The 25,692-nt window shown below is 41.3% G+C and overlaps 2 protein-coding genes across 3 annotated transcripts in view; both read left to right on the top strand.

The window, feature by feature from the left end:
* The first annotated feature begins 3 nt into the window (after positions 1 to 3).
* Positions 4 to 16,129, top strand: pigq.L (phosphatidylinositol glycan anchor biosynthesis class Q L homeolog). Of its 2 annotated transcripts, XM_018234318.2 has the most exons (12): positions 4 to 126; positions 1,160 to 1,220; positions 5,901 to 6,540; positions 7,628 to 7,759; positions 8,222 to 8,342; positions 9,030 to 9,156; positions 10,350 to 10,503; positions 10,623 to 10,734; positions 10,833 to 10,913; positions 11,217 to 11,331; positions 11,876 to 11,937; positions 13,734 to 16,129. In XM_018234318.2, exons 3-12 carry the CDS (start codon positions 5,906 to 5,908, stop codon positions 13,884 to 13,886), a joined length of 1,692 nt encoding a protein of 563 aa, XP_018089807.1. In that variant the 5' UTR covers positions 4 to 126; positions 1,160 to 1,220; positions 5,901 to 5,905; the 3' UTR covers positions 13,887 to 16,129.
* Positions 16,130 to 19,199: 3,070 nt separating this feature from the next.
* ern2.L (endoplasmic reticulum to nucleus signaling 2 L homeolog) overlaps positions 19,200 to 25,692 on the top strand; it is a 28,660-nt gene continuing 22,167 nt past the window's right edge. Inside the window, exons 1-3 of the mRNA XM_018236513.2 lie at positions 19,200 to 19,550; positions 22,465 to 22,947; positions 25,320 to 25,437. Of these exons, the coding sequence (XP_018092002.1) occupies positions 22,876 to 22,947; positions 25,320 to 25,437 (190 nt within the window). The 5' untranslated portion in view covers positions 19,200 to 19,550; positions 22,465 to 22,875. The remainder of the gene's footprint in view (positions 19,551 to 22,464; positions 22,948 to 25,319; positions 25,438 to 25,692) is intronic.

Here is a 25,692-nt window from a genome sequence, read left to right as displayed (position 1 = left end):
GCTGGGAGATGTAGTTTTTATTGGTACCCAAACACACCGCTTTATTGAAGCCATCAGTGACCGCAGAGGTTAGCGGAGAGTGTGGATGTACCAGAGCAGGACCTTCAGCAGCACTTCTTTACCGGGGTAAGGCGGGCAGGTTGGGGGCACATTAATATGATGTCTTAGTTATCTGTTTGCTTGTGACGCCACTTTGTAGCATTTTTATTCTACTTGTGGGCTGGGGACGCCTACATGGCTGCACAGGTTTATAATGTGACTTCTCTAAAAGCCCCTGGTGCTACTGGGTATCACTGGTGGGCACTGGTTCTACTGGTTATCACTGGTGGGCACTGGTGCTACTGGGTATCACTGATGGGCACTGGTGCTACTGGGTATCACTGATGGGCATTGGTGCTACTGGGTATCACTGATGGGCACTGGTGCTACTGGGTATCACTGGTGGGCATTGGTGCTACTGGGTATCACTGGTGCTACTGGGTATCACTGGTGGGCATTGGTGCTACTGGGTATCACTGGTGCTACTGGGTATCACTGGTGGGCATTGGTGCTACTGGGTATCACTGGTGCTACTGGGTATCACTGGTGGGCATTGGTGCTACTGGGTATCACTGGTGCTACTGGGTATCACTGATGGGCATTCGTGCTACTAGGTATCACTGGTGGACACTGGTGCTACTGGGTATCACTGATGGGCACTGGTGCTCCTGGGTATCACTGATGGGCACTGGTGCTACCGGGTATCACTTATGGGTACTGGTGCTACTGGGTATCACTGGTGGGCACTGGTGCTACCAGATATCAATGATGGGCACTGGTGCTACAGGGTTTCACTGGTGGGTACTGGTGCTACTGGGTATCATTGATGGGTACTGGTGCTACTGGGTATCACTGATGGGCACTGGTGCTACTGGGTATCACTGAAGGGCACTGGTGCTACTGGGTATCACTGACGGGCACTGGTGCTACTGGGTATCACTGATGGGCACTGGTTCTACTGGGTATCACTGATGGGCACTGCTGCAGTTTGGAGCTGATGGACATGTGGAGGTGGTCACTGTGCTTCTTTGGGATCTATACTGTAGCGTCACTTTTTATGCAGAGGGATATAGACTTTTGGCTGTTGGGACAGGTGTACTGCTTCTTTTATTTATTCCAGGTGTTTGCACACATTTCATCCTGTGGGAAGCCTTAGTGTGTGCTCCAGGCATTTTTGACAGGTAGGTGAAGTGTGCTGTGTGTACCTGTACAATACACTTAAAAAAGGTAATCTCAAAAAACATTATTTCCTCTGCATTCAAGGGCATTGAGAGTGGTGTTACTTGGCCTGGCATATATTCAGGACAACATCAATGTGCCAGTGCGGTCCTCGCCCAACATGATTTTCAGGTCTGCCTGATAGATATCTAGATGATTTTCAGCCAAATATCAATTGAGCAGGTGGCATCAAATGCCCCCTACAGAGGGCATTAAGCTGCCGTCTTGGTCGGGAGCATATATGGCCATCTTTAGACTAGGCCTTCAGTGTATCACCTATTTTTAAGTACATTTAAATATCAATTTGCTCAGGGTGCTTTACTGAGCACTTTTTTAATTTACTTTTTTTTTTTAAAGTTCCAGAAAAATTGAATCCTTTATTAAAGGATAGCGATACCCCTGCACTCCACAGGTCTTTTTAAAAATATATTGCATAAAACAGCCCATGAGTAAACCACTACTTCATATAAATAAACCAGTTTCTTAAAAAAAAATCTAGTAGTATCTGCCATTGGATAGAAATTCCCCGTACTAAGGGCCGCCTCCTGGATTGTACAGTTCACTGGGCACCTGTCAGGTGACCTCTGAGGGAGCACACAGACATCACAAAATGGTGGCTCAAGGTAAAAGATTTTTTAATGGTTCACTTATGATATTAATTATCAGTTGGTTATGTATTCATTCTGAAGGTATAGTTTCCCCTTTCCTGCCAATGTAATTAATTTTGTAACAACAGTGCCTCCTGCTGATCAGTCCCTCTTACTGTATTGTCAGAGAAATATGAAGAAAAGAAGGGAAAAAGAAATGACCCATATGTTTGCACCCTCCCATCCATCACATCCAGGACCTTACGAGTAATTCTTTAATTAATTCATTAAAGAATTACTCGTAAGGTGACCCTGCACCCCATCCTCTGAAACCCCCAATCCGTTTGTTCGTTATAATTTGTCAGAGAAATAGCAGAGAGAGATACAATCAGAATAGTGATGTGCTGGTTCAGGCCAACATCCACACATGCTTGCCTACGGGTCGCAGGTTGGTTCGGTCTTTCCACCCACCCTGCCCACAACCTTACAATGCCCAACCTCTGACATCTGCCATTGGTGGGTCAGGAGTGGGTGGGTTATAGTCGAGAACACCACAAGTTCAGAATGAAAAAAAAACAGCCAACTGTTCTCTGATCAGGAAAGAGATCAGAAATCCAGGAAGACCATAAGGTTTACTTATCCTTTAAGATGTTTATTAACTGCTAATGTAATCATTTTTATAACAACAGAGACACCTCTCACTGTACAATCAGTGAGATATATGTTTGGAAGAAAAACAGAGAACTGCTCTGATGTTGCTCTGCTCAGGAAAGAAATAAGAAAGATCAGATGTCCTTTCAGACGGAAGAACTGACCATTAGGATCTGTTGTTGTTACAAAAATCACATTCGCAGTTAACAAACAGCTTAAAGGGGTGGTTCACCTTTAAGTTAACTTAACATCAGCCAAGACATGGCTGATGTAAGTCATAAATAAGGGAGGTTTAGTCGTCTGGAGACAAATCGCCTTTTCTTCCGGCTACTAATCTCCCTGAAAAGCCTTCCCGCCTGCTAGAATCTAAATCGCCAGTGGGATGGCACTAGGAGCTCTTTGTTTTCCGAAGTCGCCAGAAGTTTCCTTGTGAGATAACTTCGGGCGACTTCGGAAAATTAAGTGCTCCGAATGCCATCCCGCCTGCGATTTTCATTCTAGCCAGCGGAAAGGCAGTTCTGGGAGATTAGTCGCCCCGAACAAGAGGAGATTTGTCGCCGGGCGACTTATCTGCCCGTGTGTCTCTCTGCCCTAAGGCTCTTGTTATTGCTACTTTTAATTACTCATCTTTCTGTTCAGGCCTCTCTTATTCATATCCCAGTCTCAAATCAGTGCATAGATCTTAGCAACCAGATTGCTGAAACCGCAAACTGGAGAGGTGCTGCATAAAAATCAAAATAATTGTATGTGTATATATATATATATATATGTGTGTGTGTGTGTGTATATATATATATATATATATATATTTATTCAATAAATTCAATATGGATTCAATAAACCTTTTTTTCCTATTTAACCATATTGAACGATTGATTTTTCATGCAAACCGTGTGAGTGCCGGTACCACGTGCAATTTATATATATATATATATATATATATATATATATATATATATATATATATATATATACAGGTATATAATGGCAAAAGTGCTTAGAAAAGCACCCTGAACAATGTCACATTGTCACATTAATTTTTTAAAGGTTTACTTATCCTTTAAAGGGGTGTCAAGTCTTTCAAATTTAAAAAAGGTTTTATGAAAATGTTTAAAAAGAATAAAATTGAAGGTAAGCTCAATAAGGGTACATTTCCTTTTAAACTGCAGCAAATCCTATTTAGCACTCATCATTAATTTAAAAGTGCTTTTAAGCGCACACGCTCACACTCTCCTTTAACCGACGTGATCAAACCACACAGTGTGGAGAGCTGCTGTGTGCGTTGGTACCTAAGGCGCTGCATCATAACAATATTGCCTGGAGTCGCTGACCTAGAAATGTAACTCATCTTTAGCATTGCAGCACTCGGCTAGTCACCAGCTCTGTCAGCAAGTCCTGTCCAACTACGCTGGCCATAGTTTTATTTTGGGAAAATGTATTTCTTATGGGAAAAAAAGTGAAATATTAAATGCCATGTAAAAGTCAGTTGCCCTAAATTTGGCAGTTAGAGCCTTGTTAGGCCAGACACAATAGTGCTAGACTTGTCACGCTGCTGGATGCTGCTTCTCTAATGTGACACGGCCCAAACGACATAATGAGTTGTGACAAACATAACACATGGCCCTTAGCAATAAATTCATTTCTGGTTCTGTTTGGCAATTAAAGCTTACTTAATGTGGCGCACAAACGCCCTGCAGCAAAGTTAGGAGGATACCTGCACTCCTGCTGTAGAAAAGAACAAAATGGCATTCTGCTGTTGCACAGAGTCAAGCGGCATGCGCTCTGCCTGCTACAAACTTGTGTTTTTAAAGGAGAACTAAACTCTAAAAATCAATATGACTAAAAATGCCATATGTTATATACTGAACTTATTGTACCCGCCTAAAGTTTCAGCTTCTCAAAGAGCAATGATCCAGGTCTTCAAACTTGTCACATGGAGTCACCATCTTGGAAAGTGTCCGCGACACTCACATGCTCAGTGGGCTCTGAGCAGCTGTTGAGAAGCTAAGCTTAGGGTTTGTCGCAAATTTTCAAGCAGAAAATGAGGTTGATCTGTAATATAAACTGATGCTACAGGGCTGATTATCCAATTCTAATGTGAATTGTGCTGGTTTCTGAGCTGCCATGTAGTAATTATCTGTATTAATTACTAATCAGCCTTATATTGTAACATTTATATTCTATGTGTACTGTATATTGTGAGTGGGTCCCAAGCTCAGTAAGTGACAGCAGCACAGAGCATGTGCAGTGAATCAGCAGAAAAAAAGATGGGGAGCTACTGGGGCATCTTTGGAGGCACAGATCTATACTGCTAAATGGCCTTGGTGTGGTTGCCTTGGGCTGGTACAGAATCCCAAAACATAATGTACAACATTTAGTTAAGCTTTAGTTCTCCTTTAAAGGATAAGGAAAGTCTTTACCACTTGGGGGTTCCAAATGTTAGGCACCCCCAAGTGAATGTATTTACTTACGTGAAACTCTGGACCGGTGCTCCTATAAGCAGAAAAATGCACTGGCCCGGGGTTATTCCAGCTAGCACCACAGAGCGATTCTCTTCCGGCTACTTGTTTCTTAAAATTTCCTGGGCAGGCACATGCGCAGTAGAATGAAAAAGCCGACTTTTCACACAAAGTTCGGCTTTTCACTCTAATGCACATGAAGCAGCTACAAGAAGAGAGAAGAAACCAGATATGGATCGATCTGTGGTGCTCGCGGGCCGGTGCCGTTTTCTGCTGATAGGAGCACTGGTCCGGGGTTTCATGTAAGTAAATATATTCACTTAGGGGTGCCTAACATTTGGCACCCCCAAGTGGTAAACTACTTTCCTTCTCCTTTAAGTTGTCTTAAAGGTGATATGTCTGCTCCAAAGTGATATCCTTTCCAGTTATACTGAGCGGGAACTGGGTGGCTTTCCTGTAAACCCCCTGCAGATGGGGCAGCTGGCCTAAAGGGGTGCCTACATGGGTGTTAGTCACATGGCGGGTCAGCAGGTCTGTCTTACCCAGGAGTGCCCATACTTTACTAATGCCAGGTCTACTTTTAGTGATGTTGTCCCGTTATGATCTACATCCATAAAAGCATTGTTAGCATTCTGTTCCATGGAAACTATTACTTAAATATTATATTGATTTATGAGAGAATTTATATTGCTATATACAAATATTTCTTATGTAACATAATAAATATCTGAATGAAAAGAATGAAATAGGAGGGTGAATTAGAAATGCTGTTTGTTGACAGTGTCTTGAGATCTACTGATCACCAGCTAAAGGTCTACTCATGGATCCCGATTTACCTTTTGGGCACCCCTGGTCTAACCAGAACTGTACGAAACTATTTAGTCAATAAACAAGGTTTTATTTAAACTTGTTAAAGGTTAATCTGATGCTATGTTTTTTATTTTAGCGACTATGACTGTTAAGATATTCTTCCCAACGTGTTGCACGGCGGCAGAGAGTGGGCTTCTTATTGGCCGATGGATTTCAGAGCACCGTTCCGCAGTAGTCCTAGCCACGCTGCACTTCCCCTTTATTCCCGGCCAAGTGAAGCAGTACCTGGCACGCCTGCAGCAGAGTACAGGGCTAAGCCTCTCTATACTGGGAACTTGGAATCACAAAAAGGCAGAGAAGGATGAGAAAATGCAGTCGTTTTTAGATGAATTGAGCAGCATCTTCAGCCACCGGCCATGGCTGCAGATATCAAGGGAAGCGTCTAGCAAGTTTTTGGACTGCAGTGTTGGTAGATGTGATGGCGGTGATCAGGAGGAGGTTGTTCTGGTGTACTACGATGAGAGGAAATTGATGCTGTCGGAGCTGCACTCCGTCACTGAAAACTCAGAAATAGTCTCTGTGTTTGCTACTGCGGCCAAGAGCCGGCCTCTGTTTGCCACACACAAGTATGATGAAGGCCCAATTAAGCTGACGCATTGGCAGTCGGATGGAGTGGAGGCCAGCATTATCGTGGAGCTGGTCAAGCAAGCTTCAGTTCCTGTGTGCACAGTCTTGTTATTCCTGGCCTCATTACTTACCAGCATATGTAACCTCAGGTAGGAAGAGGCTGATCACAATGGAAGTATGAAACCACTATGTCTGAGTTATAATATAATGCTAACAAGTCTGGAGACCACTACTGCTATACCATAAAGAACCCAACTATATAATATTGCATGTGCTTATAATGTGTTATTGCATGTAGGGATTTCAAGCCTTACCATATGTAATTTTCTCTTTGCATTTGTCATTTTTCTGAAAATGTACTTTAAAGGGTTTCCAAAATTATGAAAAACTTATATTTGTAAATTCTCTCATTTACCTTTGATTTAAGCTATCAAGCAGTATAGAAACAGAAAGTTAGCTTTATGACGGCCTTCTCTTTTAATATCTGAACACAGTTTCCCTTCCAGACTTTATACAGGACCCTGATTTTCACTGTCCCTTTCAATGTTCCTCTCTTTTTATACACTGGGCAAATGTGACTCAGTGCAGGAACCCCCTGCATCTTTCAGTATTCTGTCTGCAGTAGACTGATCTGAGCCGATAAGTTGCTATGGGTAACTGCACAGAAGCAAATTTACCCATTGATAGATTATGATCCCCTATAAGTGGTTTCAAGCATTTTAATCTGCCTAATTTTGCAGAATTGTGTGACTACACAGTGTATTAAACTGATCATAGACGTAAAGATATAGTCACACGAATCAAAGTTTTGTACGATTTTTAGACCATGTGTGGATCATCCCCACATTTTGTGTAGCGTGGCGATCGGTCATTTAGTCGATCGGACAGGATAAAAGATTTCTGTTGGATAACAATAATTTCTCTCTCTGACAATATCAATGGGTGACTGTCACTAGAATTTGTCAGACATAACTTTCATTCGATTGGTGTCACAGCCAGAATATCGTCAGATTTGTTCTTTTACTACTTTATTTAATCTTAATGGTAGGTTGGAAGATTGGGACGTCCAATCGTTGATTGGATGCAATTGTAAAATCCGCATGTCTTTGGCAAGCTTTAGTCAGGCTTGTGCTGGTATTACATCTTTACTTTCTAATATCTTTTAGTACAAGTTTAATAAATACACACTCAAAGTGCTTTGTTTCTAGTTCTAATGATATTGCTGTTCTCCTATAGGGTCCTTAGCGGGAAGCCACTGTCCTTTCTATGGAACAAACTGTCCACCTTTGAGCAGTTGGGAAAACGCCTGGAGAACATCAGACTGGTCAGCAGCTCAGAGAGAGCCAAGGATCATAAAGAGTTCATGAGGTGCTCGCCTGTTTTCTCAGCATTGATGCTCCTGTGCATTCAGGCTGTACATTATCCACTGTTTTGTTAGAGATTCCTAGGTTGGGTGCAGAAAAAGCAGAGGATAAAAATTTGGTCAGCCTCATATTTGGTTTATCTGTGGATGTCAGTGTGCCTACACCTCCTCATTCAAGTGCTATAAGCTCTTACTTACACACGGGTATTCTCTGTTTATTAGTAGTTATTTTGCCTACCATAAGCTTAACAGCATGTATGTACACGTTCAATTACTTATAATGTCTTTCCTGTTATGCCATGGTATGTTTGAGGCCAATGGCATTTGCATTGATTTTTTTAGGCACCTAAAATGACTGATTGGTGCTCCCTATGAGTCACTAGGCACACACATACCTTCTCACTCCGCTATCTCCAAATGTCTCTCCAAAGTGCATAAACCTGTGTGATCTGCTTCTTATTTTGCAGGAAGGCCAACACTGTAGTGTCCATTCTGTTAGACATGGCCCTCGGGATTTTACTGATGTCCTTGCTGTACAGGGAGAACCGAATCAGTCAGCTGGCTGATGCGCTCATGCCCGTGGCTGATGTAAGTCATAAACAAGGAACCTGAATTCCTGTACACAAAAACTTTGGTTCATGCCTTTGAAAGCAACTGAGAAACATAACCTCCCATATTTGATTAACTTTTATCTTTATTATAGATGGACTAAGGCACAGCTTAAAGGGGTGGTTCACCTTTAAGTTAACTTTGAGTATGTTATATCATGGCCAATTCTAGGCAATTGGTCTTTATTATTTGTTTTTTATTATTTGTCTTTTGAGTCTTTCCAGCTTTCAAATGGGGGTCACTCTGTAAGGCTAGAAATTTATTGTTATTACTGCTTTTTATTATTTCTCTTTCTATTCAGGCCCTCTCCTATTCATATTCCAGTCTCTTATACAAATCAGTGCCTGATTGTTATGGTAATTTGGACCCTAGCAACCACATTGCAAAGCGGAGAGCTGCTGAATAAAAAGCTTGAAAAACCTCAAATAAAAATCAATTGACAATTGTCTCAGAATTTCACTCTCTAACTCATACTTAAAGTTAATTTTAAAGGTGACCAACCCCTTTAAAGCACAGCAAGTCACATAAATTACTATGGTAAGGGGAGTTTTGTACCTGGGGCATATGGTTGAAACATATCTCACTTTAAAATAATACGAAGTGCAAATCATGTGTTTTATTGTTAGCATATATCCTAATTTCCTTCTGTCTCTTTCTGCTCATTAGCGTGTTGCTGTGGAGCTGCAGGGGCTGCTGCAATGGCTTATGGGGGCCCCTGCAGGATTAAAAATGAACCGAGCTCTGGACGAAGTCTTGGGACGCTTTTTTATGTACCATATCCACCTCTGGATCAGTAAGATATACCCAAGCCCCCTTTTCTGTTTCAGGTTACATGTTTTAATGCCAATTTCACCACTAAAGTATAAGCAACGTTCTATTATATTGTAAATAATATCAATAGTAATTGGTAAATATTATTGCAATACTGGCTTATCCTATTCTGTCTAGTTCTTGCAACAGTGTAGTAGAAATCTGTTCTTTTTTTAAGGTCTATCAGCTGGATTCTGCCACATTGTTTGAGGAATCATGTGCAGAGAGTATAAACACACTGTTTTCAGCTGCAATTACATTACAGATAGAGGGCTGCTCTGATGTTCTGGTTAGGAAAGATTTGAGAAAGGTTTCTAATTTTTTTTCCTAACCAGAAGACCATCAGAGCAAGTTAATTTAAAGGTGAACAACCCCTTTAATGGTTATTGGAACGTTGCTTAAAATTACATTTTCTTTTATTATGCAAAAACAGATTTTGTGCAGAGGACTCTTCTAATGTTCCTCCTATGTGTACATATTTTTAAGAATTTATTTTTCATCAATGGGGTGTGCTCTTATCAATACAATGTACCATTTATTCAATCTAGTGAGCTACAAGGTCAATTTATGATCCAATTTACCCCCCCCCCATCATTAGAGGAGAATGGGCATAATTGTCCAGTTGCAATGTATCAGTGCTTGGCATCATTTCTAGGGTATTTTGGGATGTGTCCTTATTAAATGGTGTTTGTGCTTCTAGGCATTTTGCAATGACATTATGTTTGTTCATATACTTACTTCTTGCCAATGTGATACCCCTTCTAATAAATTACACACATTGAGTAAATTAGAGAGAAATAAATACTTAGTGCTATAGCAAACAGTGTCCTTAGTCATTATTCCTGACAGTAGTAATAAGGTGCTGCCATGTTGTATTGTGGATCTGTAAAAGCAGAGATCTGTGCCTGCCTGTGATTAAATATTACAGGAGGGCCCCAGTCTGATTTAGACATGTGTAATGTGTAATCACTGATCAGATGGGGATAATTCGATTGCTTTGGCAGTATGCTGTGTGTCCTCCTACCTATGTCCATAGCCTGAGGCTTAGGAAATGACAAGGGTAACTTAAATACATATAGAGATACATATCTTTGAAGAAATTACTTTGACTTTGATTGGGCACAGACTTGTTTGCTTTATTGCTACTAAATATATTCTCATTGTTTTCCTGCACAGGTTACATTCGCCTGATGTCTCCATTTATCGAAGTCATATTGTGGTATATTGGCTTGTCGGCCTGTCTAGGCTTGTCCGTTGCTCTGTCCATCCTCTCTGACATCATTGCCCTCCTTACATTCCATATATATTGTTTCTATGTATATGGAGCTCGGTGAGTGAGTGATCAAGGTTGTCTGGTGTCTCAATCTGATGTCTCAATATAATATTCTATCCTCTGTCTCTTAAATTCTGTTCCTAGCATATGATAAACTGCTTCTTCTGTTACATTAGCCTGTATTGCTTCAAGATGCACGGACTCTCTTCTCTCTGGCGTCTTTTCCGTGGCAAGAAGTGGAACGTCCTTCGTCAGAGAGTGGACTCTTGTTCCTATGATTTGGATCAGGTATCTCAGCTTGGTTTCAGTTATCTAGGTATATCATAATACTTACTGAAGCACAGAATTATACCTCTAATGATCCTCTCTGTCCTTTTCGATTGCAGCTTTTTCTTGGGACATTGCTGTTTACAATTCTGCTATTTCTGCTGCCAACCACAGCCCTGTATTACCTGGTATTTACTCTGGTACGTGATGAACTTGAGTGAGTCAGCATTGTGTGAACATATAGAGCCTATAAACAAATATTCACAGTGGAGGCAAGATTACAACGAGCTCACAGCTAAATAAATAATGGGCATTTAATTTGTTGTGTTATGACTGATTATGATGACATAGGCTAATACAGACACTTGCCAGGGATGTGTGCCCAGAACCAAATGGCAGAGAAAATGTTATTGTAATTACAGACAAGAATAGAGATTGGAATAGAGCATTGTGGTAGGTCAAGTAGTCTTTCATCTTTTTCTCTTTCATGTATCTCTTAACAGCTGCGTCTGCTTGTGGTTCTGGTTCAAGGTGTGATCCACTTGATCGTAGATCTGCTGAACACATTCCCACTCTATGCTATGGTCTTGCGCCTCTGCAGGTCTTACAGGTTGGCAGGTGAGCAACTTTTGGATGATCGTTATTTGATGCAAACTCAATTGTTAATGATGTTCATATTGTAGCACTCAAAAAAAAAAAAAAAAAAAAAAAGTCAGAAAATGCATATGCTGTTTCCCTCCTACTGTCTGCACATTTCTTAGACGAAACGGAATATGCAAAGTGGTGCATCATTAAGAACGCCACCTTCATATTTAATTTACTTACCGCCGATTCTGAACAGCTGAGCCAGCAGGCAGATATTGGCAGTATAGAACTGCTAATACCTCTAAAAAAAATTGGAAAATGTATAAAAATTATAAAAGTGCTTGAAATATTTTTTGTACATTCCTTCTAACCTTGTATTTAAATATGAGGCTCTCTAAATTAACCTTATTAATAAACTCCAGTAGTCAAATAAATGCAAACTGCTTGTTACATTCACCATATTCAGGGATGGTCAGGCCTGGTCTGTACTCTAAGGCTCTCAATCAAGAAACCCAAAGCTGTACATCTTCCACATCACATTCTTGGCTAAGTCTTGTTACCTGTTTTGTTTTTTTAGCTGGTGTAAAATTCCGAATGCTGGAACAGAAAACTGGGAAACCCTTAAGACTGCTCATGCAGGTAACGCTATCTCTGCTTTACCTATAAAGGGAAAAGCTCTCATTGAAACTGAGTAAGATGTTAGTTGGTGTTGTGCATTACAGCTCTTCAGAATTAAATTTGTTTGCATTTGGTAGCACTGCATTCATGGAGGGTGGGCATGAGTTTGACCCTCTCCTGCCCCCTAACGTGTGCATTATTCAAAGAAGTTAGGGAACTTTTGCAGGAGCCCTGTACCTACCCACGTGCCTTACATCTGCCAGTACTGTGCTCTGCACCTTGCTGCAGATTTTTTTAATTGGTGCAAGGTGCAGATTGCATGTAAGGAGCCCTAGCGATCATTCAGTATAAACTTGCAGTCTGCACCTTGCACCCGATTAAAAATCTAACACTTGTATCTGGGGAATACATAACTGACCATGTGTGCCTTTTAACTCATTGGTGACTCGCTGGGAGATTTGTGCTGTTTTTAATGCCAGTATTCTCCAATCAGATGAAAACAAGAGTACTGCAAAAGAGAATAGTGAACATTAAAGGGGGTTTTTTATCAAAGGTCGAGTAATTCAAAGTTTGATTTATTATACCCCGAAGCTGAAAATAGCTCGAATCCGAAAATACACCATCTAAAACCTGTCGAGGTCATGTAGGAGTCAATGGCAGAGGTCCCCTGAACCATTTAAAGATGTTAATAGGCTTCATGATGTTCAAGTTTTTTTGGGTTTTTTTTGGTGGGTTTCGATCAAAAACTCGATCAATTCAATAGAAAGAAAACTCGATCTATTTGAGTTTTTCACACCAACTACGCTGATTCATGTTTTTTAAATTTCAGTTTCTTCTTAAATTAGAAACCATTCGAGTTGTGAGTTAATTCGAGGTCTAAAAAAGCTCAGAAAATCTCTAAAATCCACCTGTGATAAAAAAAACCCCTAGCTGTAATTAGGGATGCACCCAATCCAATATTTTGTATTCGGGCGAACCCCCCGAATCCTTCATGAAAGATTCGGCCGAATACCGAACCAAATCCGAATTTGCATATGCAAATTAGGGGTGGGAAGGGAAAAACATTTTTTACTTCCTTGTTTTGTGACAAAACATGTCATTTCTCTCCCGCCCCTATTTGCAATTATGCAAATTTGGATTCGGTTCGGCCAGGCAGAAGGATTCAGACAAATCCGAATCCTGCTGAAAAAGGCCGAATCCCGAACCGAATCCTGGATTCGGTGCATCCTTAACTGTAATATAGACCACAAACTGCATGGATTATAAGGGTTAGATTGTGACCTGTATTTGGCTTGAGACTCTTTTTAAAGAAGACATATAGGATAAATGAAAAAACCCTAATTTTGTAGGCAATCATAATTAATATATGGTGTTGCTTTTACATGGTGCTAAAAATTAATATTATCTTTAAAAATATCCCCTTTATTGGAGCTCCCTATAGATGTTCACTGGTCCCTGTCTGTGTTTCAAATGAGGGGTGGGCATGTCCTAACGGTCCCTGCCAGAAGCCAATCACAGCCCTGCATTCACACGAGCACAGACAGGCTTCAGTTCCCTATCGGGTCCTACTAGCTGCTGATTGGTTCCTGTCCTACAGTGCAGTGAGCTGAGGGCTCCCCTGCACAGCCTGGGAATTCATGGAGCAGGAAGTGGAAGAGAAGGGAGGGATTATTAGGGTTTTTGCAGAAAATAAATCAGCCTGAAATGCTACTTTTTTTTAAGCACAATTCTTCTATATCTAAATGAGTATAACGCACTAGTACATTCTTATTTTTTACACAAAATGTCTCCTTAAATAATCTTCTTCTCCACTGTAGATCAACCCATTGCCATATAGTGGTGTTCTACAGAGCTACATGCTGCCATCTAACCAGTGCTACCCTAAGGATTCCTGGGGATCCCTGTGTCGCAAGTTGTTCATTGGGGAACTCATATACCCCTGGAGGCAGAAAGGAAACAAGCAGGACTAACAGACATCAGAAACGTTATTGGAACTGCCACCATCTTAGAGAGGCCAGGAATAACCCCCACAGTTTTTATAAAATCACTAGCCAGATAAGCCTGTATGCTGCCAAAATGTGTCTGCCTGGACTTGACAAAGGTTGTGGCACCAGCTGAAAAAGAAATGACTGTGAACAGAAATATGCAAAGCATTGGTCCAATCAGGATTCACCTTCATCCTAATCGCAAAATGTCTACCACAAGCCTTCTGCATAACATCTCTTAAGAACCCTATAAAGTGCTACAGCCCATCCCAGGAGTTTTCAGTTATGTTTTTACACTGGCTATATTTCAATCTTCCTTATTTCCCCTTTTGAAAATTCTGTTAGGGAACAAGTTATCTGTACATCTTTCCAGGCATAGGCAGCTCAGTGACTTCTGTAGCCAAGCTAATATATGACCCCACAGACCTTCCAAGTTTTAGGTGTATTGCTGTGCCCCTCCATTAATGTCATGCAGGTGCATTCTTTCCAGGATTATCTACTGAAAGACTGGAACCCTGTAGGTCACACCAATCTCCCCTGACCATGTCCAGACAAATTTCTGTCCCACTGAAAAATTTTGGGGAAGCCCTGTAGCTTCCCCAGGATATGAACAGGCACTGTCCTCCCTAAATACGGAATAGGGCATTATGTGTGCCTGGATTGTCATTTAGGTCTGTGGACTGTTCTGAGGCAATGGAGAGGCATATAAACCACAGCATGAGCTTAAGTTAGATAAGGGAGATATATACACACTCCAACCCCTAGCCCAACAAAATGCACCTGCAAAACCTACTAGCCTATTGGAAACAATATAATAAATACTAATATAATCATTACAAATAATAAAATGATTCACATTCTGAGATCTTTTACTGTGAAGAATTTGTAGAAGTTATTAAGGCTATGGACACACAGGCTGTTGTCAGTGGCCTAACAAAGCTGTATAGTTTTTGAGCCAGCCGACTCATTTTCCGTTTAATTTTCATAAATGTTGTACACCTGAATGCATTCCGTATTTTATAACTGCCATAATGAAATGAGTTACTGCATCTCCCAGGACCTCTGTGAACACAATGCTACTGGCAACCTGAGAAGGGTTGGGTGCCCTCATACTGGAAATGTCAATATCAATGTCATAGGAGAGAGCATTAAATGTCATGAAGGCATAATTCTGGTCTAATCAAATCCGTTCTAGGTTATTAAATTAAATTTGTAGACACCAGTTGCTTTAAAGGTATACTATCATGTAGGGATGCACCAGTTTCAGTGGGCTTTGGGAAGTGCTAGGCACACTGAATTGAACCCTCAAAGTCTTTTCTGTTTAAAGCTGTGGGGAAGTGAACCAGAACATTTTTAAATTCAAAATGAATTTGAAGCAATTTCTTCAAATTTGCATGCAAAGTAGGGTTCAGCATTCATCTGAATGTTTAGTGGAGGATTCAGTATTCTGATGAATCCATACACGGTGGATTTAATGCATCCCTAGTATCAGTTTTATTTTATTTAATGCTATTCTTTATTTTATAAAAATCTAAAGCTGTTTAGTCAAAAATGACTGAACTGCTGCCATTTCTTGGACAGAAGGGAGGTCACGTGACTACTAGTAAGTAAGCTTTGCCATGTAAGCAGAAAGTATGTCCTATGCAATTAATAACCAATGGGGTAAACAAGTTCTTGTAGCGCTGGAACTTTCTGACCACAAGGCAGTGGGCCCACTCTGGGGGACAGGCCCTAGTGCAGTTACACCATCTGTTCCCCCCAATAGTTAAACTGCTGTTGCCAGTCTTTAGCCCTACAGCTCTCCTCTCATCACCAAGCTAACAGTATAGTGACTTAGGGAGTAATGACCTGCACAATCATCCATAACCACGCCTGTGTGCAGTCTTGTTTGCTTGCCATGAGAGAGGCCAGGACCGTAGCTGTGTTGGAACCATACATAAGACCCTCTGCTGTATGTTAGTTACTCCAGCGGCACCAGAGGTTGCTTATCCCTATTTCTGCACCGCTGTAATTCATAGCATGTTCTTCATGTACATTACAGAATTTTGATAATTGTATCCTATTATAAATCATTTCTCCTAAAATCATGCTGCCTGACCAGTGATCTGTATTTATACTGCTGCCTAATCTTTAATCTTTTGGACCAAATTATTTTAGATATTGTGACGCTGGTTTTGAAATCCTCTTTTGTACACCCTGTTAATTCCTTAATAAATCCATATTTTACACTGATGCTTCATGTGTGACTTTGTGTAGCTTTCTGAATGTAAGTTATAGGGACAATGCCCCCCACTGTGTATCTTATACGGATCAGCCATGTACATAGACATTATGGGGCCCCACAGCAAAATTATTTTGTGTTTGGCCAAACAACAAGTTTGTTGCCTTTTCAGGATTCAATGAGATGAAGTCACGACCATGATGTAATTTTTTGGTATAACAACTGGGTCATTTTGGCATTAGGACAAAGGAACAGGATAATTGTTTAACTCTGAGCTTGTGTGTGTAGTGCTGTAAAAACAAGGATAGCTTAAAGGGATTGTTCACCTTCAAATTAACTTTAAGTATGATGTAGATAGTGATATTCTGAGACAATTTGCAATGGGTTTTCATTTTTTATTATTTGTGGTTTCTGAGTTATTTAGCTTTTTATTCAGCAGCTCTCCAGTTTGCTATTTCAGCAATCTAAATGCTAGGGTCCAAATTACCCTAGCAACCATGCACTGATTTGAATAAAAGACTGGGATATGAATAGGAGAGGCCTGAATAGAACGATGAGTAATTAAAAAGTAGCAATAACAATAAGGGGCAAATTCATCAAGGGTCGAATTTCGAGGGCTTAAATCCCTCGAAATTCGACCGGGGAATAGAATTGAATAGACAATTCGGGCGAATTCACGCGCTGGCGAATAGTCGAATTGGCGAATATTCGCCAGGCGAATAGGCGCTCGATCGAATATTCGCTCGAAGGATTTTCATTTGCTCGAAGGATTTTCATTCGATCGAATCCCTTTTTATTCGATCAAAAACTTGGAAAACAAGCCTATGGGACTTTCCCATAGGCTTTTAAAGCAATTCGGTAGGTTTTAGGTGGCGAAGTAGGCAGTTGAAGTATTTTTAAAAGAGACAGTACTTCGACTATCGAATGGGCGAATAGTCGCAGCGTTTTTGCGCTCGATCCAGTACTTCGACTATCGAATGGGCGAATAGTCGCAGCGTTTTTGCGCTCGATCCAGTACTTCGACTATCGAATGGCGAATAGTCGCAGCATTTTTGCGCTCAATCTATTCAAATCATTCTACTCAGGCGAATTTACGCCAATTCGATAGTCGAGGAGCACAAAAATTCGAAGTTTTTTTTACTTCGAATCCTTCACTCGAAGTTAGTGAATCGGCCCCTAAATGTGTAGCTTTACAGAGCATTTGTTTTTAAATAGGGTCAGTGACCCATTTGGAAACTGGTAAGAATCTAAATAAAAAGGCAAATAACTAAAAAACTATGACAAAAATAAAACAATGAAGACCAATTGAAAAGTTGCTTAGAATTGGCCATTCTATAACATACTAAAAATTAAGTTAAAAATGAACCGCCCCTTTAACATTAAGTATGATGTAGGGAGGGATATTCTGAGACCATTTGCAATTAGTTTTCATTTTTCATTATTTGTGTTTTTTTGAGTTATTTGGCTTTTTATTCAGCAGCTCTCCAGTTTACAGTATTGTTGCTAGGTTACCCCAGCAACCATGCATTAATTTGAATGAAGACACTGGAATTCGAATAGGATAGGCCTGGATAGAAAGATGAGTAATAAAAAGTAGCAATAACAATACATTTGTAGCTTAACAGATCATTTGTTTTTTTTTTTTTAGATGGGGTCAGTAACCCCCATTTGAAAGCTGGAAATAATCAGAAGGCAGATAATTAAAAAATATATAAAATAAATTAAGACAGTGTATATATATATATGTATATATGTATATATATATATATAAAATGATATTGTGAGTAGGTCCCTAAGCTCGTTAAGTGACAGCAGCACAGAGCATATACTGGGAATCAGCAGAATAGAAGATGGAGCTACTGGGGCATCTTTAAAGGCACAAGCTGTCACTGCTAAAAAAAAGCTTTGGTGGTTAATAAAAGCCCATAATGTAGCATTTCTAGACTAATTATTTGTTGAGTTTTTAGTACTACTTTAATTCCCCATCTAGCTAAGTTATATAGTGTGGGAAAGTGTGATAAACACCACTAAAAAATACAACAGAAAGCCCCAATACCTGTAGTTCAACAATTAAACAAGTGTAATATCTATGAAAAAAAAAATTTCTGGAGTCATTTCTTTCTCATGTAAAACAATAAAGCTGTTCCGAGTCACTTGCTTGAATTGATGCAGAATGCAGCCCGAGAAACCTCAGTAATTATTTGACTAGCACAGGGAGTGTCTGCAACAGGATCTACTTACCCTCCCCCTCTGATTAATGGCTTGTGCAAAAGATTCCATGTAACTAGCCAGTCCTTTATACACAGCTCAGCTATCTAATATTTTTAATTATTTCTAGTGATACTCTAGAGCAGGGGTCCCCAACCTTTATTACCAGTGAGACACATTTAAAAAGTTGGAGAGCAACATAATCATGCAAAATATCCTGGGGATGTCAAGGGTTGTAACTTGCAAATGGTAGTCCCTATGTGGACTGGCAGCCTACAGAAAGCTCTGTTTGGCAGTAAACCTAGTTTTTATACAACCAAAACTTGCCTCCAAGCCAGGAATTCAAAAACAAGCACCTGCTTTGAGGCAACTGGGAGCAACATCCACGGGGTCAGAAAGCAACATGTTGCTCATAAGCCACTGGTTGGGGATCACTGCCCTAGAGTGAGACCTTAAGATAATCAGTGTAATACAAAGTTGGACTGGCCCATTGGGATCCCGAGGGAAATCCTGGTAAGCCCTGATCCTGATAGGCCCTGGGATGGTCCTCGCTGACCCTACACAAACTGGCTCCCCATTAACTGTGCCCAAGGCACATACAGTAGCTACACTGTCAATGCCTAGTTCCAGCCCTGCTTGAATGAATCAGAGAAAATAGCAGACACTGGTGTACAAACAGGGATTTTTTTGTGGTTTTATTTTAGGGATGCACCGAATCCACTTTTTTGGATTCGGCCGAACCCCCGAAACCTTTGCGAAAGATTCAGCCGAATACCGAACCGAATCCTAATTTGCATATGATTTCCCTCCCCTAATTTGTATATGCAAATTAGGTTTTGGATTCGGTTCGGCCATGCAGAAGGATTCGGCCGAATACGAATCCTGCAGAAAAAGGCAGAATCCTGGCCGAATCCCAAACCGAATCCTGGATTCGGTGCATGCCTATTTTATTTATTTAGCTTTTTGCAGCTCTCTAATCTGGGATTTTAGCAGCTATATGGTTACTAGGGTGCAACATACCCAAGCATACCGGCAGGGCCACCATCATGGGGGCCCAGAGGGTACATTTGTACCAGGCTGTGGTTGTGCTGCACTCTTCAAATTAGCCAGGCCCCCATTGACAGCGCTGAACAACTGAAGTCCCGAAGATGGGAATGGAGCCGAAGCCGTGAAAAGACCTGAAGCCACGAAAGAAGCTAAAGCCCCGAAAGGAGCCTATGGTAAGTTCCAATGAACACCAATGTGGGTTTTTTTTCGTTATTTTATTAAACCCCTGGGCACCAATGTATTATTTTAATACTATTATAGACCCCCGGCCACCAAATCTTTTTTTGTGTCTGTATCTCACAGGCTTTTTTTGTGTGTGCAGTATCTCACAGGCTGTTACTTGCAGTGTTGTCTATGTACATGTTAGTTTACACATGGTGTAATGGAGATCTCTTCAGACTTTTTGCGCCCAGAATCGCCCTTTGGTTGGGCCCCTCTTTGCCTAAATAAACCTGGCGGTACCCCTCACTCTTATATAGTTTGAGGTTTATCCAAAATAGTAAATGAGCACTCAACCCTATGGCTACATCCACACCAGGCAGGAATCAGCCCCTCTGCTGCTATCAGATTTCTAATGTTCCTGCACCCAGAGCCACTGCATGGCCAGGTGGAGGCACATAGAGTGGATTTCAATGCCAAAATGCATAATCAGATGTTTTGGCGCACCCCAGACTGAAGCCATGACTCCAGGTGCAGACACATCAGAAATCTGATAAAAGCGTAAGGGGCAATGTCAGTACTGGGATTTAAATTAGGCCCTGGTATGTCAAGTACACAGAGGGTTAAATAGTGCCCCCACAGGCCCAGTAAAAATGAAAGCCTGTGGCATCTTACAGTAGCCCCTCTGCCATTTGCCAAAACGCACAAATTGCCAGTCTTGGTAGGGGCTGATTCACGGCCAGCATTTATCTGCAAGGCTTCGGTCAACCCCACAGTTTGGGAAGCTCTAATGCATGTTTATTCAGTGTCTAAAAGGTAACTGACTGTAGAAATGATGTATAAAGACAGAAGGGAGGGGTTGTTTAAAATGGGATTAGCTCGAACTGACCTGTATGATTCTGTATGGAGCTACAGCCAAACGAAATGCAGATGCACACCTGGTCCCTCTTTCAACGTCCACGGTGCATGGATCATAGGAGGACGGCACCCCCAACAAACGGTACGTAATAGAATTAATCCAGCACACGAAATCTGCTCAAGGGTTATTACCCGTGTTTAATGTCAAGCCAAACAGGTTACAACGTTTCGGGGGCGTACCCCTACCTGACGAAGGGGTACGCCCCCGAAACGTTGTAACCTGTTTGGCTTGACATTAAACACGGGTAATAACCCTTGAGCAGATTTCGTGTGCTGGATTAATTCTATTACGTATCTGTATGGAGCTAGCCAAGCTCCTATTACACACTGGCAGAACCAGGGCCGCCATTAGAAATCACGGGGCCCCGTACAACAAAATTTTCTGGGCCCCACCCACACCAGTTCCCAAACCCCATCCCAGATCCTAACTCACACCACAGTAAAAAGGCCACACAGACATCAGCACTAAAAAAACGGTACCCCCCCTCCCCACACACACATTATAAAAACCCATTAATGATCAGGGCTCCCTTATAAGTTAAAAAAAAACAATGGCACTAGGGCCCCCATAAAAGATTTTTTTTTTAAAAAAAAAAAATTGTTGGTCAGGGCCCCTCTACAAGTTAAAAAAAAAGAATTGATGGCTAGGGCCCCCCTATCAGTTAAAAAAATGCATTGGTGCCAGGGCCCCCCATAAAAGTTTTTAAAAAAACATTGGTGGCCATACAAGTTAAAAAGAAACATTGGGGCCCCAGAGAATATTTTTTTTTAAAAAAAAACAGGTGGCAGGGGCCTATAAAATATTAAAATCTAAAATAATACATTGGTGGCCAGGGCTTCAGTAGAACTTGTGGCTTCAATCCAGTCTTTAGTTTTGGCTCCTTTCTCGGCTTCAGGACTTCAACTTCGAATCTCTGTTAAACTTTTTTTCCAAGCTGTGGTTACACGACGTTTCGGGTACATACCCTTTATCAAGTGTACATGACATATGAAACATGTCGCCGGGTAACCACAACCTGGAATAAAAGTTCTCTTTGGAGAATATAAGCGTTCTCCTTCCTTTATTATTTTGATTTACTGGCACAGTGGAGTTGTTGGCACAGATCAACTTCATTGGAAGCAGAACATTCAATACTTCTTCAGCTGTGCAGACCACCAACAACTCTTTACCTTGTACATGGAATACCAGAGCCTATTTTGAATCCAAGTCCGGATCTGGACACTTCTGTACCCGGGTAACATTTACATACCTCCCAACTGTCCCTTTTTCGGAGGGACAGTCCCTCTTTTGATAGCTCAACCTGCAGTCCCTCATTTGTACTGGAAAAGTCCCTATTTACTCTGCACTGAACAGCCAGAAAAAGAAACAACATTTCTAACTTAGTTGGCTTTTAGCAGAGAGCCCAGAACAGCTAACAGGTGCAAATAAGATACTTTGTAACAATTTTGAGACACATAAAAAACAGTTTAGATAAGGAGAATTATTTTAAAACTTTCATAACCTGCCAAATTTTGTAAAATGAACATGCTAATTAGGTTGTGTGGCCACAGAAAGGGCGTGGTCAAAACATTTTTGCTGCCCAACGTGCGAAAAAAAATTTTGTCCCTCTTTTTACTTCCAAAATGTTGGGAGGTATGCATTTAGTCTGTGACCAGCCTGTTTGGCATAAATTAGTGCCTAAGAGCAGATCCCCCAGCCTTGTCCATGTCACGCAAATAGTTGTAGTTTGTTGTTGACTGGGATATATGTAGTCTGCACTTGCCCATGAACCAGCATCGCACGCGCGCACCCCGATATAACTTTCCACTGACCGCACTCTATTTAGAAGTTTCATCACCTCCACGTGTCCACTGACAACACGCCTCCTGTTTCCTGGTACAAGCGGGACACGCCCCCTCCCCCGTGCTATTGGCTGCAGTGGCGTGAGGCCGGCTGCGATTGGATACTGTTCTGTCAAAGCCGAGAAACCTCTGCAGTCCTACAGCTGGACATCTGTTATTGTTCCGCAGATCCGCCTCGTACCCGGAAGCAACGGACGGCACAGGGAAGAGCCATTCGTGGCAAGCCTTTGTGTTCCTTTACTGGAAGTGGAAGAACTGAAGGAGATCTGGACCTTTCTGCCAGTTGTTGGCTCTCTGGGCACTGCCAGTCTCATTTATACACTTGGGGTGCTTCTTATAGAGACACACGTGGCTGCCTATTGCTCAGAGGCTTCTGGATTGTGGAAGTCGTCTTGGTCGCAGAGCTAGCACTCAGTCTCCTCATAAAGATTCTCAGGGGCTGATATTGATTTATATTCTGATATATGTGCCATGGAGGGGCATTAGAGGAGGAAGGGACCCCACACAAGCACCTCTGTCTGATAGGAGGATGAGAAGACCTAGAGGCACCCAGTTTGCTGGTGACAAGCCCCCAAGAGTATGGCTTCATCTTTAGCTTCACATCCCTGGCTCTGGCTGTCCATTGTCTTCTTCTCGGCACACCTGCTACAGGTAAGCTCTGTCTAGTAGTCCTGTTGTTTTATGCTAATTTATTTTTCTTCAAGAGTATTGTTATCTGAGATTACACTCATTAATGAGACTAATGAGATTAGTGCCAAACCCTCCTCTCTCCATTAGTGAGTTAAGGATTAGTAAGAAAGGTGTGGTGACCATTAATCATGTTATCATGGGCGGAATCAGAAAAAGTAAAAGCTCAGAACAGGTATGGGGCCTGTTATGCAGAATGTCTGGGCCTTTGGATTTTCCGGATAACAGACCTTTCTGTAATTTGGATATTCACACTTTAAAGGGCACCTGTTGGGTAAAAATGTTATCCCCGACCAAAGGTGCTGGCATTCCAGTTGGGGATAACAGTAGTTTTTTTTGTTTTTTTTAAATGCCACTGCCAACGCTATGACATGTTGTGTCACTCGCATGCGAATAACGAGCAATTTGGGGCACATTTTCATTATTTGCATGCAAGTGACCAGACATGCTAAACAAGCAGAGATAGTGACTAGAACTGGCACTCTAGCGTGCACTGTTGTGACTTATCTATTAGCAATAAACTGTCATGGTAGCTTTACTTTTCCTTTAATTAATCAATCATTACTGTATCATAAATCACAATTGTTTCTAAAACCCTTGTTTGTTATCCACCATTTATTCCCTGTTTGTTATAAGGTCATTGGTCCCCAACCTTTTTTTACCCGTGAGCCATAATCAACTGTGAAAAGAGTTGGGGAGCAACGCAAGCATGAAAAAAGTTCCTGGAGGTGCCAAATAAGGGCTGTGATTGGCTATTTGGTAACCCCTGTGTGGACTGGCAGCCTACAATAAGCTCTACGCGACCAAAACTTGCCTTCAAGCCAAGAATTAAAAAATAAGCACCTGCTTTGAGGCCACTGAGAGCAACATCCAAGGCATCAGTGAGCAACATGTCGGGGATCACTGACTAAAGTAAAGCACTGCATAGCTTGTCGGCACTATATAAATAAATGATGATGATGATGATGATCCACCAGAGCCATTGGGTCCTAAGTCATGAAACACTTTTCAATAAAATGTTGCCGGTTTCTAAGCAACCTTTAAAGGAGAAGGAAAGGCATATTTAATTGAGGGTGCCAAAAGTTAGGCACCCCAAGTGATTATATATAGTTAAACATTTATAGTTATTAATACTTTTTATTATACATCTTTCTATTCAAGGCCTCTCCTATTCATATTCCATTCTCTTATTCATATCGGTGCATGGTTGTTAGAGTAATTTGGACCCTAGAAACCAGATTGCTGAAACTGCAAACTGGAGAGCTGCTGAATAAAAAAAAACAAATAACTCAAAAATCACAAACAATAAAAAATGAAAAAAAATTGCAAAGTATCTCTGAATACCACTCTCTGCATCATACTGAAAGTGAATAACCCCTTTAACGCTTCCTGAATTAGTCTTCTTTGTGTGGGACTGGAATCCTCTGCATACAATCCGGGTCTGAGACAGGTCACAGGATTCAGGAGGGTTATAGGGATTTTTCCAGGCAGCTATTGGACATTGAAGTACCTGTACATCCCTCTTTGTGTTCTGCTGTAGTTCAGCACTGCTTCTCTATGATTTGACCTGTGTGGGCTTATACCAGCATTTTCAGGGGCCTGCTATTATTACTCGTATCTTGCTGTTGTCAATAGTCTGTAGAGCTGATGGGGAGACAAAGGTCATAAAAAAAAGGCCTGTCAGATATCTGACTGGGGTTTGGACAGATGTCTATCAGGCTGGTTTATAAATCTCATTGGTGTATAAATTCCTTTTGCCTGTTGATGCAGTCTTCTGTTATTATCCAATCATTGGCTCAAGAGCCAAAGACTCAAGCTGGCCATAGACGCACAGATCCTATTTTACGAATTGAGGATTTGTACGATTTTCGGATCATGTGTGGAGAGTGCTTACATCTTTCGTCCGGCGGAAATCAGTAGAATCTCTATTCGTGCACCGAAGATTTATATCCGAGCTCTCCAACCTGCATCCACCTCATCTCACAGGGCATGCAGAGAGTAGAAGTTTAACAACAGCTGGGGAACTGCAGGCTGGATAAGTATTTGGAACCTGACTTCTGCCTGTGTTGTACTGAGACTGTTGTAATTCAACCATGGGGAAATATAGCTTGCTATTGTCCTAATTGTATATGAACTTGTATTTGGCATCACTCAGTGGCAGTTCATTTCACCTGATACTTGGTGCAGCACTGTGCCTGTTGTGTTATATTGGGCTACTGTATTCCAAATATCTCTGTATGTCTCCAGAATCCCGTGTGACTCGAGTGCATGTGGCATATTAAAATACTGTTGTGCCCGGTTCAGTTTAAAATTTCATTGTTGCCTCTCTCTTCCAGTGTGATGGTGGGGCATCTGTTTCTCTCCCAGAGTCCCTGCTGTTCGTGTCTACATTAGATGGGAACCTCCATGCTGTCAGCAAGCAGAGCGGGAATGTGCTGTGGACTCTCAAAGATGGTAAGTGCTGATTCTGGATACTAGGAGGTTTAAACATCAATCCATATGACCCACTACTGCACTTATACTCTGTGTTCATCTGGAAGAGACTCCAACATATTGGATATCTCACGCACACATAAGTGACAAGAGAACTGTGGGAACTTTTATCATCTAACAAGTAACTTTTATATATGTATGAAGCATTAAAATGGTTTGAAAGGACCCCTCTCTTTTAGCTATTCTTTTACTGAGGTATATTGGTACAATATAAAT

The sequence above is a fragment of the Xenopus laevis genome, chromosome 9_10L (assembly GCF_017654675.1).
Source record: "Xenopus laevis strain J_2021 chromosome 9_10L, Xenopus_laevis_v10.1, whole genome shotgun sequence".
NCBI lineage: Eukaryota > Metazoa > Chordata > Amphibia > Anura > Pipidae > Xenopus > Xenopus laevis.
This window is presented reverse-complemented; position numbering and strand designations above follow the sequence as displayed.

Excerpts from the sequence above, each read along its gene's own strand:
- pigq.L (XM_018234318.2), top strand. The coding sequence starts at position 5,906 with ATGACTGTTAAGATATTCTTCCCAACGTGTTGCACGGCGGCAGAGAGT. Across the intron at positions 9,157-10,349 it reads CCATATCCACCTCTGGATCA|GTTACATTCGCCTGATGTCT; the intron begins GTAAGATATACC and ends TTTCCTGCACAG. Across the intron at positions 11,332-11,875 it reads CAGGTCTTACAGGTTGGCAG|CTGGTGTAAAATTCCGAATG; the intron begins GTGAGCAACTTT and ends TTGTTTTTTTAG.